Here is a 22,717-nt window from a genome sequence, read left to right as displayed (position 1 = left end):
ATTAGATGAACATCAACAAAAGCAAAACGAGGATAATGGAATGTAGTCGAATTAAGTCTGGTGATGCTGAGGGAATTAGATTAGGAAATGAGACACTTAAAGTAGTAAAGGAGTGTTGCTATTTGGGAGCAAAATAACTGATGATGGTCGAAGTAGAGAGAATATAAAATGTAGACTGGCAATGGCAAGGAAATCGTTTCTGAAGAAGAGGAATTTGTTAACATCGAGTATAGATTTAAGTGTCAGGAAGTCGTTTCTGAAATTTTTTTATGGAGTGTAGCAATGTATGGAAGTGAAACGTGGACGATAAATAGTTTGGACAAGATGAGAATAGAAGCTTTCGAAATGTGGTGCTACAGAAGAATGCTGAAGATTAGATGGGTAGATCACATAACTAATGAGGAAGTATTGAATAGGATTGGGGAGAAGAGAAGTTTGTGGCACAACTTGTCTAGAAGAAGGGATCGGTTGGTAGGACATGTTCTGAGGCATCATGGGAACACCAATTTAGTATTGGAGGGCAGCGTGGAGGGTAAAAATCGTAGAGGGAGACCAGGAGATGAATACACTAAGCAGATTCAGAAGGATGTAGGTTGCAGTAGGTACTGGGAGATGAAGAAGCTTGCACAGGATAGAGTAGCATGGAGAGCTGCATTAAACCAGTCTCGGGACTGAAGGCCAGTACAACAACACCATCTTCGTCAATTTGTAGCGTTGCTCTTGGAAGGCGAAAAGAAAAAGAATTGTTATTTTATATTTCTTTGTAAAATATCTAAAAAGTGAATATTTCGGTGGGCCACTTGGCAACAGAATCAGGGATTGGTTATACTATTATAATAACATACGTTGAGAATTAAATACCTGAATTAGAGTAGCAGATTGATTTATTGAGATCGTTCGGAAGAAACATTATCATTTCTGGGCATTTTTATAGTCACGATGTAGTCATACCCGGAACAACACTAACGGACCAGAAGATTTATGTACTTTAAAAGAAATGCAACAAAAAAAGAGTTGATTCAGAAATAATAGGAAAACGATAATGTTCCTTCTGCCTCATGCTGCGTTCAGCCCATAACCGTGATCATAATTTCCGGTGATGAACTAACACAAAATAATTATCATTCAAGTAAATGAGGAGATGGAAATCATCAAGGTTAATTTACTAAAGTAAGCACACTTATCTTTAACACACTTTTTTTAAATCCTACGTGCCTTTTCATATTAAATTGCAATAGATGGCCATTGCGGTTAAATACTTTATACATAACAGTCAAAATGTCCTCTTGATGCTGTCTGTTCGTAATCAATTACAAGAACCTACATGTTTTCTGATTGGAAAAATAACAATTAGCATATTCACTCAATATTTTCACATAGAATATAAAATACCGACGCGGAACGCAGCAACTCCGCGTCCGCCTTTCATGGAATACAAACAGTAAAAGGTTAGGCGCCCAATGCCTCATTTGTCTTGAAACAACAGAATTCTTGTTTATATCATTAATCGATACACGTACATAGAGATTTACAAGCACCGCGCAAGAACGGCAAAGATAAAGAATAATAGATCCTGTCGCTGCTATGCGATGGTTCATTTCTTTTACTTTACAATTGTTCGATAACTTTAGGCCATCAGGCGTTTACTATTGAGCGTATATTAATGTTTGTGATGCGAAAATTACTAATATTACAAATTGGATCAGTGAATTACATCACAGTTTTGCTTGCTGGATGTAGCCAGTTGTCTGTTTTGAATTATATTTCGCTGCGTATAAGGTGAAATCAGCACTACTTAACGTGATATTTCGCTAAAATTACAAAATTTTATGTGGCTTACAATGTCTTCTAGCAGAAATTTCTGCATCTGTACAATCTCTGGACTGTTTATATCGTCGTTCCATGTTTGTGTGGCATCTAATGATGAAAATGTACGATGATAAAAATTCTTCTGGATGTTCTACCTCTTCATCGTATAAAATGATTTAATTATAAACTCTTAAACCAACATTTCGACTGTAATATAAATGTCTTCCTCAGGGCAAGAGCCTTACCCTCAGGAAGGCCGTCGTAATACGGTCCAAATATCGGTTTTACAGTTTATTTTTAAAGTATTTTATATAACGACGTGGATCAGCACCAAGGAGAATTTGAATCATCATGCCTCCGGCCGCTGAAGTCTACCTACTTATGAAAATGTATATTTATGACGAACCTCATGGTTCTTCTTGCTGGAAGATATTGTAAGTAGCTTTATTATTGTTTAAAATTTGTAAGAGTTGTGCCATATTGCGTTAACAAGTGCTGATTATACTTTATTTGTAGCAAAATAAAATTAGAACTAGAAAACTGGCTACATACAGCCAACCAAATGTAACTTAACTCACTCATACATCTGAAGCTGAGGGTGTAAGTCGCGAAACACGCTGTGAGAAAAAATGACAAATAACTGAGAGAGATAATTGTTTTATATTCTGTTAAAAGTCGGAAGCAGGGAGTGGCGAGGCGCCCCCCTCCCTCCCCCTCCTTCTCCACCCACCGAGAGCGCAGACACAGAGGGTGTGCAATAACGGACCGGAAAAGAAAACCAGCAAAGAAAGACGGTTTCAGAACTAACCGGAGAGATACGAGAGTTCTCCTACCCGTCACGTTGCTATCTGCTGGCCACGAGCAGAACCCTTCCCTCGGCCCGCTACTACAGACGCCCGCTTTCGTCACAGTATCATTTCTACAGTGGCATTTCGTCCAAGAAGCATCATACAGAAATGACTACAACTGAAGTCTATCGCTGACATGGATTAAGTGACAACAGTGCGCTTGGCTAAAACAGCACCTGAGAACGGAACACTGAACAAATGAGTTCTTGCTGCTACTTTGCTGCAGAACTGTAGGATCTCAAAGTCAGACCACAGGTTGACGAATTTTGCATATTTCTGCGAGAGTGGACAAAGTAAGCAATACACATGGAGGGGTTGTGCAATTTCCTCTAATGCCAGTACCTTTGCTGTACCCAAATTCGTTTGGTACAAACTGCTGTATAAAGAAAAAAAGTCAATAATAATCCTTCTGTGGCTGATTAAAAGGTTTACGGCAGTTGTTAGATGCTGCGCTAGTCTAAGTTGAAGCCTCTTGTAAGCAGACGTATCCTCTTTCATTGGTCTTTGGCTGCGTGGCTCAACCATCTGAAGTCGCAAGATCATTGGCAGTAAGCTTTACTTATGTACTGGATAACCTGTTGTTACTCTAGCGCGAATGAAACCCTGAGATATGGTACAGCATCGAAAGTCTTATCTTCAGTAATCACCGTGCTAAATGTTTAATCCATGATTTCTCGTGTCAAAACTTAGAGGACAGTTTGTTTTGCTGTACTTAATTTTGATTAAACCTACTTAAAAATTACAAAATTTACTAAAACTCTAAAGTAAAAAATTCAGAATGTAGCTTTAGAGAAGCGGCTGGGAAGGGGGGAGGGAGGGGGCGGTTGTAGGGGGCCCATATTTGACGAGTCTGCCCGTGGTGCATGTGGTCGTATTAGGACGGCTATGGCTGGACGACACTACAAGACTCCCCTCTTGACTTTCAGGAGGATAAAGGCACTGGGAACACAACTGTGACGTTGCAATCGACAACGGAAGCAACATTTATCGAAAAATCAAGACACCTTCAGTAAGATTTGTCGACGGGAAAAAAGGAGGTAAAAATGTAAAATGCTGAAAATGACAAATTCTGAGAAATATAGGAGAAAAGTTTACGGAAAGACGGATAATAATATGTTATACCTACAAAAACCAAGAGGAACTGTAAGACTGGGAAACCAAGGGAAAGATGAAAGATAAGGGTGCTATCGTTCACTCCTACTTTTCAATCTATGCATCGAAAAGGCATTGAAGGAAATAAAGTAAGACTGAAGAGTGGAATTAAAATTCCGAGAGAAAGGATTTCAATGACAAGATTAGCTGAGGTATGACAATCCTGGCCATGCAGGGTGGGCGCGCGGTCTTGGACTCCTTGTCTTCGCGCGGCTCCCCTCTTCGGAGGCTCGAGTCCTCCCTCGGGCATGGGTGTGTTTGTTGTCCTCAGCATAAGTTAGTTCAAGTTAGTATGTACGCCTAGGGACCGATGACCTCAGCAGTCTGGTCCCATAGTACCTTACCACAAATTTCTAAAAAGAAATGACTATCCTGAGTGACAGCGAAGAAGAATTACAGAATATGATGAGTGGAACCAATTAGTACAGAATATGGACCGAGAGCAAACAGAAGAAAGACGAAGATAATGAGGACTAACAGAAATGAAATTAGCGGTAAACTGGGCACCGAAATTGGGGACACGAAATAGGTGAAGTTAAGGACTTCTACTACATCGGCCATAAAATAACACATCACGAACGGAGGAATGAGGACATAAAAAAAAACTAGCAAAAGTAAATAGTGCCTACGGCCTCGCCACAGTGGTAACACCGGTTCTCGTCAGGTGACCAAAGTTAAGCGCTCTCCGGCTTGGCTAGTACCCTGATGGGTGACCGTCCGGGTGTGCGGAGTGCTAACGGTAAGCGAACCGCACTCATCCCCTGTGAGGCCGATTGAGGAGCTATCTGACTGAGAAGTAGCGGCTCCGGTCACGAAATCTGGCAACGGTCGGGAGAGCGGTGTGCTGGCCGTATGCCATTTCCTATCCCAACGGCTGAGGATGACACGGCGATCGGTCGATGCCAGTGGGCCTTCCGACGTATGTTCGAATGAGTTTGAGTTTTGGCAGGCAAATAGTTCACGGTTAGCCATGTCAAATCTGCTGGTATTAAGCTACTTCCTCAATCTGAGGCACGAATTTCTGATAACGTGCGTTTGGAGCGCAGCACTGTATGGACGTGAATCATGGAGCGTGGGAAAACCGGAAGAGAAGAGAATCGAAGCATTTGAGACGTGGTGCTATAGGGTCATGTTGAAAATTACGTGGACTGATAAGAAAGGAGGTGGTTCACCAGAGAATCAGTGAAGAAATGAACATGTGAAAAGCGATGAGATGACACGACATGGGTTAAGGCACCAGGGAATAACTTTCATGATACTGGAGTAACTTTAGAGGATAAAAACTGTAGAGGAAGATAAAGACTGGAATACATTCAAGAAATAATTAAGGGCGTAGGGTGCAAGTGCTATTCTGAGACAAAGAGGTTGATACAAGAAAGGAATTCGTGGCGTGCAGCATGAAAGCAGTCAGAAGACTGATGATTAAAAATTTTTCTCAAACCGTGCTTCTCAGTGTTTTGGTACTCAGTTTGGTGTGTAGACAAGAACATTGGGGTCTAGATTTGATTCCAGGAATCGAGACTTTATTTTCATTCCTGTTTGCGTCAAACAAGGACTGTCCGTCTTAGATTTTCTTCATAGTCACAGTATTTGGAAGTCAGCGCCTACATATTTCAGAGCGCTGTTAAGCACAAAACATTTGTAAAATATTGGCATAATCGTCGTTAGCTTAGTGCATAGCAACTTTAGTAACGCCTATTTTACTTTTATTGATTTCCCGTGTGTATTAAGAAGTATAAATGTTAACTAACAAGGACTGAACCATTTTTTATATAAAAATGACATGCGTTTTATTTTTAATTATGTTTGAATGAAAATAAATTAAAGTTTGATGCAGAAATGCGTAATGTCTTATCGTTATATGAAAAAAAATTACGTACATTCATAACACTGATGAATTCGTAGAGATAAAAAAGTATTTTATTTTTCATTTGATTTGATTTATACGAGGGTTGTCCAGAAAGTAAGTTCCGATAGGTCGTGAAATGGAAACCATAGTGAAAACTAGAAACTTTTATTTGCAACAGTTAGGTACACCTTTCACCTACTTCTCTACATAGTCGCCGCTCCAACTTCGAGTTTTGTCGTAGTCTTGTATCACCTTTCCAATATCCTCGTCATAGAAAGCAGCCGCCTGTGCTTTCGGCCAGTTATCTGCACTGGTATGCAGTTCGTTGTCTATGGAAAAATTATATCTTCACAGCTAGCGGTTCTTGTGAGCAGAGATGAGACTCAGGGGGAGCCAATTACGGATTGTATTGTGGATGATTGAACACTTCTCATCGCAAGCGCTGCAAGAGCGTCTTCATTGTCCCTGCAGCGTGCGGCCCAGAACTGGCATGAAGAAGGAACTGCTCGACAGTTGTGTTATGTGGACTGCATGACGCAGGCGAAATCTCTAACCGGGCCCTCATATTATTCCGTTCGCACCTTTACGTGCTAACTGTTCACTCAAAACTGAAAAGAGCAGGGGTTTTGTGGCGTGGGCTGGGCGTTTTTTTTAGGTTAGATGGCCTTGGGCAAGTACAGAAAGGGCAACAGCCTCAACGGGTGCGGGGCAAAGTCAGGACATGCGGGGACCAAGCAGCAAACGGTATTGTAATTGTCAACTGTTGAAGCTGCGTTGGTAAAGTACCAGAACTTCAAGCGCTGATAGAAAGCACCGAAGCTGAAATCGTTATAGGTACAGAAAGCTGGCTTAAGCCAGAGATAAATTCTGCCGAAATTTTTACAAAGGTACAGACGGTGTTTAGAAAGGATAGATTGCATGCAACCGGTGGTGGAGTGTTTGTCGCTGTTAGTAGTAGTTTATCCTGTAGTGAAGTAGAAGTGGATAGTTCCTGTGAATTATTATGGGTGGAGGCTACACTCAACAACCGAGCTAGGTTAATAATTGGCTCCTTTTACCGATCTCCCGACTCAGCAGCATTAGTGGCAGAACAACTGAGAGAAAATTTGGAATACATTTCACATAAATTTTCTCAGCATGTTATAGTCTTAGGTGGAGATTTCAATTTACCAGATATAGACTGGGACACTCAGATGTTTAGGACGGGTGGTAGGGATAGAGCATCGAGTGACATTATACTGAGTGCACATCTGAAAATTACTTCGAGCAATTAAACAGAGAACCGACTCGTGGAGATAACATCTTGGACCTACTGATAACAAACAGACCCGAACTTTTCGACTCTTTAAGTGCAGAACAGGGAATCAGTGATCATAAGGCCGTTGCAGCATCCCTGAATATGGAAGTTAATAGGAATATAAAAAAAGGGAGGAAGGTTTATCTGTTTAGCAAGAGTAATAGAAGGCAGATTTCAGACTACCTAACAGATCAAAACGAAAATTTCTGTTCCGACACTGACAATGTTGAGCGTTTATGGAAAAAGTTCAAGGCAATCGTAAAATGCGTTTTAGACAGGTACGTGCCGAGTAAAACTGTGAGGGACGGGAAAAACCCACAGTGGTACAACAACAAAGTTAGGAAACTACTGCGAAGCAAAGAGAGCTTCACTCCAAGTTTAAACGCAGCCAAAACCTCTCAGACAAACAGAAGCTAAACGATGTCAAAGTTAGCGTAAGGAGGGCTATGCGTGAAGCGTTCAGTGAATTCGAAAGTAAAATTCTATGTACCGACTTGACAGAAAATCCTAGGAAGTTCTGGTCTTACGTTAAATCAGTAAGTGGCTCGAAACAGCATATCCAGACACTCCGGGATGATGATGGCATTGAAACAGAGGATGACACGCGTAAAGCTGAAATACTAAACACCTTTTTCCAAAGCTGTTTCACAGAGGAAGACTGCACTGCAGTTCCTTCTCTAAATCCTCGCACAAACGAAAAAATGGCTGACATCGAAATAAGTGTCCAAGGAATAGAAAAGCAACTGGAATCACTCAATAGAGGTAAGTCCACTGGACCTGACGGGATACCAATTCGATTCTACACAGAGTACGCGAAAGAACTCGCCCCCCTTCTAACAGCCGTGTACCGCAAGTCTCTAGAGGACGGAAGGTTCCAAATGATTGGAAAAGAACACAGGTAGTCCCAGTCTTCAAGAAGAGTCGTCGAGCAGATGCGCAAAACTATAGACCTATATCTCTGACGTCGATCTGTTGTAGAATTTTAGAACATGTTTTTTGCTCGAGTATCATGTCGTTTTTGGAAACCCAGAATCTACTATGTAGGAATCAACATGGATTCCGGAAACAGCGTTCGTGTGAGACCCAACTCGCTCTATTTGTTCATGAGACCCAGAAAATATTAGATACAGGCTCCCAGGTAGATGCTATTTTTCTTGACTTCCGGAAGGCGTTCGATACAGTTCCGCACTGTCGCCTGATAAACAAAGTAAGAGCCTACGGAATATCAGACCAGCTGTGTGGCTGGATTGAAGAGTTTTTAGCAAACAGAACACAGCATGTTGTTATCAATGGAGAGACGTCTACAGACGTTAAAGTAACCTCTGGCGTGCCACAGGGGAGTGTTATGGGACCATTGCTTTTCACAATATATATAAATGACCTAGTAGATAGTGTCGGAAGTTCCATGCGGCTTTTCGCGGATGATGCTGTAGTATACAGAGAAGTTGCAGCATTAGAAAATTGTAGCGAAATGCAGGAAGATCTGCAGCGGATAGGCACTTAGTGCAGGGAGTGGCAACTGTCCCTTAACATAGACAAATGTAATGTATTGCGAATACATAGAAAGAAGGATCCTTTATTGTATGATTATATGATAGCGGAACAAACACTGGTAGCAGTTACTTCTGTAAAATATCTGGGAGTATGCGTGCGGAACGATTTGAAGTGGAATGATCATATAAAATTAATTGTTGGTAAGGCGGGTACCAGGTTGAGATTCATTGGGAGAGAGCTTAGAATATGTAGTCCATCAACGAAGGAGGTGGCTTACAAAACACTCGTTCGACCTATACTTGAGTATTGCTCATCAGTGTGGGATCCGTACCAGATCGGTTTGACGGAGGAGATTGAGAATATCCAAAGAAGAGCGGCGCGTTTCGTCACAGGGTTATTTGGTAACCGTGATAGCGTTACGGAGATGTTTAATAAACTCAAGTGGCAAATTCTGCAAGAGAGGCGCTCTGCATCGCGGTGTAGATTGCTCGCCAGGTTTCGAGAGGGTGCGTTTCTGGATGAGGTATCGAATATATTGCTTCCCCCTACTTATACCTCCCGAGGAGATCACGAATGTAAAATTAGAGAGATTAGAGCGCGCACGGAGGTTTTCAGACAGTCGTTCTTCCCGCGAACCATACGCGACTGGAACAGGAAATGACAGTGGCACGTAGAGTGCCCTCCGCCACACACCGTTGGGTGGCTTGCGGAGTATAAATGTAGATGTAGAGCGATCGACGGGCACACTAGAGACACTGCCCAACACATCTGTGCAAAACTTTAACGAATTTTCCCAGTGGTTTCCATTTCGCGACCGATCCGAACTTACTTTCTGGCCAACCCTCGTATATTATTGAAACTCATGGTCATTGATATGGAATCTTGTTATAATCATTCTTACCAGTTTACGTCGTATTTTGACGTAAGTGAGTTCATTCAAGGCGAATGTCATGAATTGTAGACATACGCGGAAAGACGACCGAGTTGTGCTGAGCCATAGAGGCAGCCGCCGCCGTCGGGTGTGTGCCGAGCTGACGTGAGGTCCCGTCGTTGAGAGGGAACGCCTAACGTTGCCAGCGGCGCTGCCTATGCCACCTGCCAGCCGCCAGCCGCGCCGGTGTCCTGTTTACGGGGCGGTTGCCCACGCGTGGGTCACACGCGTCGTGGGAAGGAGTCGGAGCGTACCGCTGCGAGGAGCCACGCCGGGTCCTTGCCAAATATTGGTTTATGTCTCCGCTAGGAGGCTACACGGACATTTCTCCACGGCCCAGTGGTCCAGTGGGTCAGCGGGGGGACCGGATCCGAGTCGCTGTAAGAGAGAGAAGGCTTATGTTTGCTAAAGCCAAACGATCTGGCGGTGCTATGTTTGCAGTTGGCACTAGATATGTTCAATAGTTGATAATTCGCTACAGAAGCTTACAGTGTGTCCATGTACTGCTCACGTAACTGGTACATCCGCTGAGTGAGAGGGCATGTGGCAGTGATGCAATCTTTCTCCTCTGTTGTTCAGCCTATTTATCGGCGAAACGATGAATGATTTATAAGAGGGATTAAAATTCATTTTGAAATGACTTTTCTGTCCTCTGTGTAAGTGGGAAGATTTACAGAACCCATTAATTGGGATGAACAGACTATTGTGCAGAAAATACGGAGTGAGGGCAAACCAATGCTACTCAAAATCATTGAGGCGTAGTGGACATGAGATTACCGAGAAACTGATGACGATGTTGTACGGAAGTCAATAACAGAGCACCGAAAAAGAACGAAGTCAAAGTGTTCCAAATGAGGTGCGAGACGAGTATGCATAAATTTAATTGGACATAAAAGAAACATGTTTTCTATAGAATCAGCTAAGAAAGGAATGTATCGAAAAATTTAATTAGAAGAGTAGGTGGGATGATAGGACAGGTGTTAAGACATCGTGGAACAACTTACGTGATACTAACAGTAACCGTGAAGGACAAAACTTCTAAGGGAAGACAGAGATTGTAATATACAGAACAAATAACTGAGAATGTTGGATGTAGGTGCTGCTGTGAGAGAAAGAGATTGACATGAAAGTTTGTCGGCTCGCATAAAATCAGTCGGTGAAGCTGTGCCAAAGAAAAGGTCTTATTTGTTTTTGTGTTATTTACCTAGTCCTATATTAGACTAGTTCCATTATTTGACGTTCTTCAGTATATAAATTCAGAACGTTTTCTTGGAATTCCAATTCTCTATCGCTGTTTTATGTTCTGATAGTCACAACGGACCTTCCTTCTGTGAGCTATGTTACCTCTGTTCTGTGTGTGTACGTATTTGAAAATCTGAGTTAGTCCTAACACCTGTAACAGTACCGAGGCTCTGATAAACCGAACCGCATCACAATAATCATGTCAAAAATGTTAGCCGTTGGTCGAAGTTCTCGACTAACCGTCTTCAATTACACAGCGAACTGCTGGATGTGCAACTCTACCAACAGGCCTGCGTTGCAGAGAAGAATAACGCCTCAACATCTTCCTGCGCTTAACTCCTGTTTTGTGCGATGTAAGTACACAGATTTATTAGCAGCGATCATAGCATCAGACAATATATTTCTTTCTGCAATCTCTTACATTCTAATCAGTATCACAGAACATCAACTTCCGCTTAACATTTTTTCCTGCTGAAAGACGCTCCTTTTCAATTGACGCAATAGTCTTCCTTCGTTTCTTTTTGAAGATCGCTCTCAACCACATAAATAATTATAATTATATTGCTTGAATGTGTTCCAAATGTCGTTCGCACTGTGATTATCTTTTATTTACAATTCTCATGTCCGTCAATACGGCTGTAGCCAGTCATAAGAATTCTTCCTTAGTTTTATGTTTCGAATATTTAGCAGCATCGCCTTAGTAAACCTCACGATTTTCGTTAGTGACATCTATTAATAATCACCCGGATGCAACAGAATGGAGACGAAAGATGATCGCGTTCTCTGGTTTTCAGTAGTTTAATTATATTCGTATTAGATATAAAAAAATCTAATTGCAACCTTCATTAAAGAGAAACAAAATAAAAGAACTGTGGCGAATGTAATTAGGGTACATGTGCTCAGGCACGTGTGTGCCACTATAGTATAGTTTTCTGCATTCGCACAGCCTAAATTTCGTGCTGGTATCTTTACTTGCAATTTTTATTTCAAGTTACAACACCATACGACTAACTGAGTTATTACTTTTCAAATATTCAATTCCTTTTGTATTCAAATAGGATTTATTGTACACAGAAATTTCGTGTGAAGTTTCATTGTTCATACCGCGAGGTGTGTTATTATTTTCCAGTTGTATGTGAACAATGCCAGGACGCTGTCGGAGCACTGTGAAAATTTCCACAGATGCGCATTAAAAAAGAATTCACGTTAATGGACTGACAGTACTAGGCAACTCTGTAACTGAAGACTTCACTTCACCTGCTGCAGTTAACAAACCTCGTTATGTTTTAATAACTGGTAATACTATACTGATGCAACAGAATGGAGACGAAAGATGATCGCGTTCTCTGGTTTTCAGTAGTTTAATTATATTCGTATTAGATATAAAAAAATCTAATTGCAACCTTCATTAAAGAGAAACAAAATAAAAGAACTGTGGCGAATGTAATTAGGGTACATGTGCTCAGGCACGTGTGTGCCACTATAGTATAGTTTTCTGCATTCGCACAGCCTAAATTTCGTGCTGGTATCTTTACTTGCAATTTTTATTTCAAGTTACAACACCATACGACTAACTGAGTTATTACTTTTCAAATATTCAATTCCTTTTGTATTCAAATAGGATTTATTGTACACAGAAATTTCGTGTGAAGTTTCATTGTTCATACCGCGAGGTGTGTTATTATTTTCCAGTTGTATGTGAACAATGCCAGGACGCTGTCGGAGCACTGTGAAAATTTCCACAGATGCGCATTAAAAAAGAATTCACGTTAATGGACTGACAGTACTAGGCAACTCTGTAACTGAAGACTTCACTTCACCTGCTGCAGTTAACAAACCTCGTTATGTTTTAATAACTGGTAATACTATACTGATGTGCAAAACTAGAGCCGGTCTGTGTGGCCGAGCGGTTCTAGGCGCTACAGTCTGGAATCGCGCGACCGCTCCGGTCGCAGGTTCGAATCCTGCCACGGGCATGGATATCATGGATGTGTGTGACGTCCTTAGGTTAGTTTGGTTTAAGTAGTTCTAAGTTCTAGGGGACTGATGACCTCAGAAGTTAAGTCCCATAGCGCTCAGAGCCATTTGAGCCATTTTTTGAGCAAAACTATAGGTCGAAAGTAACTTCCGCATGATGCGTCGCTGCCACGTAACATAGCTCGATGGAACTTGGACCATACATAGAAACAAGTGGTACGGTATAGTTCAGAGACTAACTAAAAGAAATACGTAATGAAACTAAAACAAATGACACTCTTACTCGGAGACAATAATTATGTTGAAGTTACAGAGATTTACGATGGTCCTCCGGTCACTACAAACGGCAGGACATGTTTCTTAACAGGGTCTGTGATCGTCACGGACAGCAGTGCATGCTCGGCATCGTGCTACCGCATTACGTGTTCCCACCTGTCGCCATATGAGGGCACATCGAGCACTGTCGAGCTTGATTTTGTAATGTTTCGTGAGTAATGAAAGACTGTGGTGACTTCAGTGTAATAATTGTCTTTGAGTTATAGTATCATTTTTATTCGCCTCATTTCGTATTTCTTTCATCTACTTTCTGCACTGCACTGCACTGAAGGAACCCTTTCTACGTGTGATTCTAGTTTCGTCGAGCTTTGTTACTTGGCACTGGCACGTCATGTGTAAATTACTTTCGTCCTCAAGTTTTGCACATCAGTGTAGTATAGAAACGAGCAGTTTGGGCAGATGGTTGATTACGCTTGTGGTATATACTGAAGAAACATTATTAGGATGGAAGATTTAACTGGTTTTCAGATAGCGGCCACACATATTTGCAGTAAATAATTTAGAATGCAAGTAACTCTTTCAGTTCGAATACCGTTGCTGTCAAAAAATGGTTCAAATGGTTCTGAGCAAAGAAATGGTTCAAATTACTCTGACCACTATGGGACTTAACATCTGAGGTCATCAGTCCCCTAGAACTTAGAACTACTTAAACCTAACTAACCTAAGGACATCACACACATCCATGCCCGAGGTAGGATTCGAACCTGTGACCGTAGAGGTCGCGCTGTTCCAGACTGCAGCGCCTAGGACCGCGCGGCCACTCCGGCCGGCTACCGTTACTGTCGATTAAGGTTTCTGGTATCTCCGTTCTAGTTTAAGAAATTCCGTTGTTAATTGATTACTGTTCTAGCTATGACTGTTGTTGCAAGAGAACAGAAAGTGTGTTTACTGCATCCATGTTCCGAGAATTTGCCCATGCAACATGTGAGCAACTATACTAAAGCTTTGTTGCGCTCTTACATCCTTAACTGCGTGCTGGCGTCTTTATTTGGAAGTTTCATTTTAAGCTACGACGCTATTGGATCAGCTGAGTTGCTAAGTGCCAAATGTTTAATTCCGTGTCTATCAGGATTTATTATACATAAATCTTATCTCGAGACCAAGTGTTATTATATTGCAAGACTATGTGAACCATACCCGGGTGCTGTTGGAGCGCTGTGAAATTTTCTACAGTTACACATTAGAAATAACTCACATTAATGGACTCTGAGCATTAGATAACTCTATAATTGAACGCATTAGTCACGTTAATTCACCTACTGCAGCTAAGAATTCTCGAGATGTTTTAAAAATTGACAATACCGGCATATAAACAAGAATCTACCGTGGACTAGAAATTATCTCAGTACCAGAAGTTTAATTTCCACAACGACGACGATAGACGGTATTAAAAATCAAATTGGTGAATCCGTGCTTTTGGATCGTTGGTGATGTAAATAAGAAAAATACGATCAGACGTAAAACTTGTTGTCTATGTTGAGGTCGTTCAAGATGGGCCACCTGCCCTCCTAGATAACAGCGGGGAAGGAAGCGGACGTGACGCATTTAAGAGACCATCAAGACGTTCCCGTGAAATGATTTACTTACACCACAGGGAACCTAAACCGTGATGATTGCACTTAAATTTTATCCCTACTCCTCCTGAATAGCATCTAGTGTCCTAACAGCGCCATTCAAGAGTCCAGTAAACTATGCAATAGAGTTCTTGGAATAGCTTACTGCTGCGGCTCGTCGGAGAGTCCCCGGCCCCTATATCAGCCTACCTATTGTAACTGTCATCGGCACAGCACGCGATCTGGCCAGCAGGTGAGAGGCCATGTCGGAGAAATTAACTGGAAGCTTCCAATTGGAACTCTGTCGAGTTTGCTTGCATTACTTGCCGTCAGGACACGTAACATATCTCTGTGATAAACGTTCGGAGGGTCGAAACAGGAGGCGACGACGAGTTATGCCTTTAAAACAATTCTCCGTCGTTAGAGTTCCTTGATTGTGTGTGCTTCATACTCACTGCTTGCATAAAAGAGATAAATTTTCTTTGCATTCGTTTTTTTTCAATAAGAACCCGTGCTTATTAACTTCGTAAAAGCTTACGTATGCATTTGTGAGGACGATAGAGTTATGTAAATTTACTCACAACATCGGGGTGCTGAGAGACGAAGAAAGCGTGCAGAGTTTAATAATGATTACCGAATCAAGTTATTCTCTAAATGAGGGAAACGACCAAACGTAGAATTACACCATATTCTAATTTTTTTCTCGATATATATTTAATGTACAAAAATGTGGACCACCTAGAAGAGAATCAAGACGAATTATGGTCAGCGTATTTTGCAATTGATTTTCTTCGTACCGCGCGAAAACTATATTTTTACTTTTTTGATTCCCTGTACAAAGACAGCGTCGGCTATTTGAGATATCCACCCATTAATAAGGTCATATTTTTTTCAGCCACATACCAGGCCCTCTTAAGATTGATACGAAGGGGTTACATAGTTGGGAATGTATAGGAAGGCATTACCAGTTCCGACATTTGTTTCAGGCTGAAGAAAACCTTCGAAAACCTTGATCGAAACTGAGGGATTTCAGCTATTTTTAATTAGTTCCTGGAATAATGTTTCTCAGCCAAAAATATAAATTCCTAGTTTGTCTGATTGTATCTGTTAGCGCGTGAACTAGTGTATTTAAAGTCAATGTCTTGTTCGTCATTAATGGACTGTACGTAGTCATTTACCACAAAAAAACATTTCAGCCATCTTAAAATTAAATATTATATTCACGAACCAATTATCACTGAAGGCCATCAATGTGGAACTCTTTCGAAGAAGATTGGCGGAAAGGTTCAAATGTGTGTGAATTCCTAAGGGACCAAACTGATTAGGTCATCGGTCCCTAGATTTACATCCTACTTAAACTAACTTATGCTAAGAACAACACACACACCCATGCTCGAGGGAGGACTCCAACCTCCGGCAGGAGGGGCCGGAAGATTGGTGGAAGGAATAGCGAAGTTTCAAGACTATAATTCCCCTATATAATTTACAGCTTAAGCTGTTTTTCAGTAATTTTCACTCATCATCTACAAACAATCGTGTTCTTAGAGGTGACGGACTAATCAGCAAAAAGAAGTCAATGTTCCACAACAAAATAAAATAAAACGCGATGGTCCCAAAACTAACAAAAGTTAAAAATTGAGATAAGTGATAAAAGAATGCAGTGATAGTAGTACAGACGTGCTGAACGTGTTTTGGGTTAAGGGTTGGCAGCTAAGGATCGTAACAGGTCGCTACTGCTCATTCGAAAGTGCAAAAGAAATGCTCAGGAAGCTTAAACGGAAATCAGTGGAAGAAAGACGACGTATTTCTCCCAAAACCTCGGAGGGGATTGTGCAATCGTCATTGTATATCCAGAATTTTGATGAGGAGTAGATCCAGAAACTTGGTGTAATTACTGAATGAAGTCACATTTGTCTTATTCCCTTAACCCTTAAACGTAAAAGTATACTTCTTAATGAGTAGTTAGTGACAGCATTTTAAATTTTTAAATTTGTTCGATAATTATATGGAACAATGAAAATCAAACTTTTGTGGTCCTCCAAAGCTGTTACATAGACAACCTGCAACTAGACTGTGCACCATGAATCATGAACTACGAACCAAATTTGTCAGTTAGTAATTTAGATATCGATAATATTGATAAGATATACGAGGGCTATTCGGAAAGTAAGGAAAGATCGGTCGCTAAATGGGAACCGCAGCGATAATCCAGTGAAGCTTCGCATGTAGATGTGTTGGGCAGTGTCTCTAATATGCCTATAGACAGCGTCACGTCGCTCTTTCAAGTTCTCAGCGCACATTGAGCGCTTGGTGATGCCTAGAGAATAGTGTCTCCCGCCAAGTACGGGTGTACGGGTGCCTACCGAGAGATTTCGCCTAATTTCATGCAACCCCGTGTAACGTAACTGTCACTCATCTCCTTCTTCATGACAGTTCTCGGCCGCGACAATAAGGATACTCCATTTCTACCCAGTTGAATCGCTAGTCACGAAGACAACGTTTTGGCACAGACGACGAGGAATGCACACGAGGTTGCCTCCCGTGACGAGGGTGTTGGAAAGTTGGTACAACGCTACGACCGATGTATAAGTCAGAGCGGCGACTGTATAGAGAAGTAGCTGGAAGGCATAGCCAACTGTTGTAAATAACACAGATTTGAATTTCGCTATGGTTTCCTTAATTTCCGAATAGCCTTCGTACTTACCGCCGGCTTGCAAAGTATAGAGGTTCAACTCTGCTTCAGGACAAGCCGCAACAGCTTGTACCAATATCACTTTGCACCGATTCTACAGCCGGAACGTCTGACATTGACCCACCTACCATACCAGCTGATTTTTGTCGCTCGAACTTCTCTGTTTGTGTTGCGCATGCGTATTGTGTATTTTTCTCTTATCTCGGCCCTAGTCGGTCTTGCAGCGGCTTCCTCGAGGGACCATCATGGTAGATAAAAAGTAGAACTTGTGTTTTTCAAAAACATGAACTTTTTGCTACAGACGGCTATTTAAGAGCAGAAAACTAAAGATTGTTATTAAAAATGAGACGTGTGTTTTCAGAGTGCCCGCTGCGTGGACGACTCGGAGGGTTCTGAAGGCGGCGGACGGCAGCCCGCGGCGGACGGCGGAGAGGCTGCGGAGGCGGCGTCGTCGGCGCAGGACCGCGGCGGTGGAGCGGGGGCGGGTGCCGGCGCCGGGGGCTCGTTGAGCGCCGCCGAGGAGCGCGACCGCGTGGGCGGCGACCAGTTGGCGCTGGAGGCGGGGCCGGGAGCCGGGGCGGCTCGCAAGCCGCCCTACTACGGGCCGCACCTACCGCCGCCACCACCTCCGCCCCCGCACTTCTACCACGGGCCGCCCCCGCCACCCCTCGACGCGCTAGACAAGCTGTACGCGGCCGCGCCCGTGCCCGACGCCGCTTGGCCTGCACCCATGCCTGACATGCCCAAGATCATCTCACTCGACGTCAAGTGCGAGCGCGACCTCATGAAGGTAGGTGTTGTCTGCAAAAGAGGTTACTTGCAAAATACTGTCACACAATAGAGTTGATTTTAAGAGATACCTGAAATATAACATTAGGTAATGACCACAATGTGCAATCTAAGCTGTGACAGGCTCACACCAACTTACTGTGCCTGAAACTTCTAAAGATCCAATGAACAACCGAGGATCGGTCACTGAGCTCTTGGATTTGTAGACATAGATTTGACACTGATCTGTTCTTATTCCAACGTGAATTATAAGTTTTTCTTCTGTATCCATCACTATGCTCTACCTCCATGAGAAAATGACGATGTAAATCTTTGTATTTAAATCATAGTACTGCGGGGACATGCAAATATACGACGTTTCGTGTCTGTGTCTCACAAGGAGTTCTTATGCACTGCTGTGCCCTCTTCGATTTTGCAACTCAGTGCCCGGACACGATTTTTTTGACGCAGTATGACACTCGTCCCCGAATAATACCGTTTCTGAAGATTCCCGAGCGATGTTATTTACTGAAAATTTCGAAAATTTTGGCAGAACCTTCAATAGTTGCGTGCTAGTCTTAGAATCGCGCGAGGTTTTTCGTTCATTTCTCGCTAGACGCAGTTTTTTGAGTTTCACTTTCCCCAATTGTATTAGTCCATCTTCTCCTCCCCCTCTGTCCACCTCCTGCCCCCACTCTCTGACCATCTTCTCCACCAACCCACCTACCTTCTCTCCACCTCCTCCTCCTCCTCTCTCTGTCTGCCCATCAGCTACTTCCGCATGTCTCCATCTGCACTTTCCTCCTCTCAGACCATCTCCTCTTGTTCCCTCCATCTCGAACTCCCTCCTCTAAGACAATATTCTCCTCCCTCCACTCACTGACCGTCTACTGCTCCCTCACACTCCTCCCTTGCTGTCCATTTCTTCTCCTTGTCTCTCAGTCCGTCTCCTCCAACCCCCTCTCTCTGTCCATTTCCTCCTCGTTTCTTTCTGTAACCTTCTCCCCCTCTCTTTGTCCATGTCCTCCTCTTCCCTTTCTCTGTCTGTTTCTCCCTTCCCCTTTTCTCCGTCTGTCTCTCCCTTCCCCATATCTGTGGCAATATCCTCATTCCCAGAATGAAATTTTTACTCTGCAGCAGAGTGTGCGCTGATATGAAACTTCCTGGGAGGTTAAAACTGTGTGCCGGACCGAGACTCGAAATCGGGAACTTTGCCTATCGCGGGCAAGTGCTCTACCATCTGAGCTACCCAAGCACGACTCACGCCCCGTCCTCACAGCTTCACTTCTGCCAGTACCTCGTTTCCTACCTTCCAGACTTTACAGAAGCTCTCCTGTGAGAGTTTTTTATGGTAAAAAGTATTCAAGGACTCTGCAGCCGAGCGAGTAAGCGCTTTTCTTCCTAAGTCCTAGGTCTCTGGATCGAATCTCTCTACCGTTACTTCGTTTTCTTTTATATCTACATAGTTCTAAAAACAGATTTATTATTTTCATAGTATTTATAACGAAAGAAGCAGAAAAATATTTTTCGTAAGGAGACTGAAAATATAAAGACGATACACAAGGACTTTCGGTCACGTCAGTACAGTCATTTTATTTATATTACTAGTGTGTAACCTAAGGTGCACTGCACGTATCAGGATGATACTGATCGTAGAAACATGGAAAACAATAATTACTGTGACATACAGCAAATATAATGAAGGCCTAATTTTTGCATCTGGATGGTTCTTTCAGTGCATCCATTGAAAATCAAACATGGTTTACATTCATAAACGGTTCTCGTTCGTCATATAATTTGGTGGCATATTACACATATCTGTCGTTAGAATTACGTGGGAATGAGAAAAAAGGGAAATACTGACAGAGATTCGATCCAGTGACCTCGCACTTACGAAACTAAACGCTTACTCATTCGGTTGCAGACTCCTTGAACTTGAATGCTAGCGACCATACAAAGTATATGATCACATCTAAATTTTTCAGACGCGATTTTCTCGAGAACTGTCGAATGTGATGTGTTCCTGTTCACATACATGATGGTTGAGCTGCCCATATCGCTGGCTTCTATGCATCCCACAACACCATATAACATCACCCACCAGATTTTCATATTCTCTCACTCACAATGTGCAAACTATTACTCCCATAGAAAAAATGAACGGGAACGTTTTATAAGAATCTTAAAGTAGTTAATTTTTGTACTGGGACACGTTTTCGCTGGAAGCCACAAGAAAAACGTCACTTTTGGAAGTTTTTCTACAGAAAACGTGTCCCAGAACAAAATTTTACTACATTAAATATCCTACAAAACGCTCCTGTTCATTCTTTTGTGGGACTAACAGTTTGTTGGAAGCGGGCGAGAAAATATGACATCTTGTGCGTGGTGTTTGAAGGCATTGCGGTGTGCGTAAACCCAGTGGCAGGGGCAGCTGACTCATCCTGTATGTTGAAGTCCTAGCCGGGGCCTGCACACCTTGTCAATGTGAAATAAATCGATGAGGGGATGTTCGCGAGGTCTTCTTGTAAGGGAGTCTACTGAAATGAAATAATCGTACGGCACAAATTGCTGAGAGACCAAGTCTTTTGTTTTTCGGCCCCCTAGTGCGAGTCTTTCTATTTAACCCCTCGTCAGTGACTTGTGCGTGGATGAGGATGAGTTGAAGTGTTTGGGTCAGCATAAACAACCATCCCCAAGCGAAGAAACTCTCCGACCCAGCCGGTAATCTCACCCGAGACTCCACCATGTAGAGAAAGCGACGCTAACTACTAGATCACGAACTGCGTAGCAGAATAGTGGAGAAAAGTCCCCTTTAAAACAGTTATAAATTTAATTTGGCTACGTGTGGCTGGACCAATACAGCAACTGGAAGGCAAACGAAAAGGCATCTACGGTAGGAATTTTGTTCTTGTTTCTGCTAGATCGTTGAAACAAAGCTGCACGTCAAAAACTGAATAAATTTGGAAAACCAGGAATTGAGGTATTGAGACTGCTGGATAATAACTTCGCCTCCTGAGGTGGTCACGAAAGAATGTGGTCATAAAAACGTCCTTAAAATTTCATTTATTTCATAAAGTGTTCGAAACGCCCATTTTACATTGCAGTTCAAGTTTGCAGTCACAGCTGCAGGAACTTGTCGATAGACTGAAGAGATTACTTCGATATTACTGCATATGCTCAAACAATGCGATATTTTAAATCCTCTAATGTGGTCGGAATTAGTGGATAGTCTTAGTCTTTGAACTTAACTCAGCGTAAGAGTCCAGTGGCATCAAAAGAGGCGTGTATTCTGGCTACACTTAGTACCCAGCGACCAGAAAGAACTGGATGAGCGTCGGCTTCTTTTCCACAAACTAACCAATACCAGCAAACTAATCACACACGTGAACGACTCAGAAATAATGTAAGCTATATTTCGATTGTGTCCCTTTTACACTGAAGAGCCTAAGAAACTGTTACACCTGCCTAATATCGTGTAGGGCCACCGCGAGCACGCGGAAGTGCCGCAAACACGACGTGACATGGACTCCACGAATGCCTGAAGTAGTGCTGGAGGGTACTGACACCATGAATCGTGCAGGGCTATCCATAAATCAGGGGTGGAAATCTCTTCTGAACAACACGCTGCAAAGCATTCCAGATATGCTCAATAATGATCATGTCTGGAGAGTGTGGTGACCAGTGGTAGTGTTTAAACTTAGAAGAGTGTTCCTGTCGCATTGTCCTGCTAGAATTGTCCGAGTCCGTCGGAATGCAGAATGGGCATGAATGGATGCAGGTGATCAGACAGGATGCTTACGTAAGTGTCACCTTTCAGAGTCGTATCTAGACGAATCAGGGGCCACATATCACTCCAAGTGCACACGCCCCACACCATTTCAGAGCCTTCACCAGCTTGAACAGTCCCCTGCTGACATGCAGGATCCATGGATTCATGAGGTTGTCCCAATACCCGTTCATGTCCATGCGCTGGATACAATTTGAAACGAGACTCGTCAGACCAGGCAACATGTTTCCTGACATCAACAGTCCTCTGTCTGTGTTGACAGGTCCAGGCGAGGCGTAAGGGCTTTGTGTCGTGCAGTCATCAAGGATACATGCATGGACCTTCGACTCCGAAAGTCCATGTCGATTATGTTCCGTTGAATGGTTCGCACGCTGACAGTTGTTGATGGCCCAGCATTAAAACCTGCAGCAATATGCTGAAAAGTTGCACTTCTATCACGCTGAACGATTCTCTTCAGTCACCGTTGGTTCCATTCTTGCAACATCTTTCCCCGGCCGCAGTGATGTTGGAGATTTGATGTTTTACCGGATTCCTGACATTCACGGTACGCTAGTGAAATGGTCGCACAAGAAAATCTCCACTTCATCGCTTCCTCGGAGATGCTGTGTCCCATCGCTCGTGAGCCGACTATAACACCACGTTGAAACTCACTTAAATCTTGATAACCAGCCATTGTAGCAGCAGTACCCGATCTAACAACTGCACCAGACACTTGTTGTCTGATACAGGCGTCGCCGACCGTAGCGCCGTATACTTTCTGTTTACGTACCTCTGTATTTGAATACGCATGCCTATACCAGTTTCTTTGGCGCTTCAGTAGATATCGATAAAGCGACGGTGCAGCACTCTGTTTCCTCTTTGTCCAACATGACATATTTCCTTATTTGGTTCTTAAACCACGAACTTCCACGTAAGGTAGCAATCTGTTTCATGTACAAAACCGATAAATCCTACGTTGTATATACTGTATTGACTCCGAAAC

The 22,717-nt window shown here is 42.7% G+C and overlaps 1 protein-coding gene across 1 annotated transcript in view; it reads left to right on the top strand.

Annotated features, from left to right (window-relative positions):
• LOC124772622 overlaps positions 1–22,717 on the top strand; it is a 109,841-nt gene that overhangs the window by 51,000 nt on the left and 36,124 nt on the right. The window contains exon 4 of the mRNA XM_047249339.1: positions 17,542–17,970. Coding sequence (XP_047105295.1) covers positions 17,542–17,970 — 429 coding nt within the window. The remainder of the gene's footprint in view (positions 1–17,541; positions 17,971–22,717) is intronic.

The sequence above is a fragment of the Schistocerca piceifrons genome, chromosome 1 (assembly GCF_021461385.2).
Source record: "Schistocerca piceifrons isolate TAMUIC-IGC-003096 chromosome 1, iqSchPice1.1, whole genome shotgun sequence".
Lineage (NCBI taxonomy): Eukaryota > Metazoa > Arthropoda > Insecta > Orthoptera > Acrididae > Schistocerca > Schistocerca piceifrons.
Note: the sequence above shows the minus strand (reverse complement) of the source record. Positions and strands in the feature narration are given on the sequence as shown.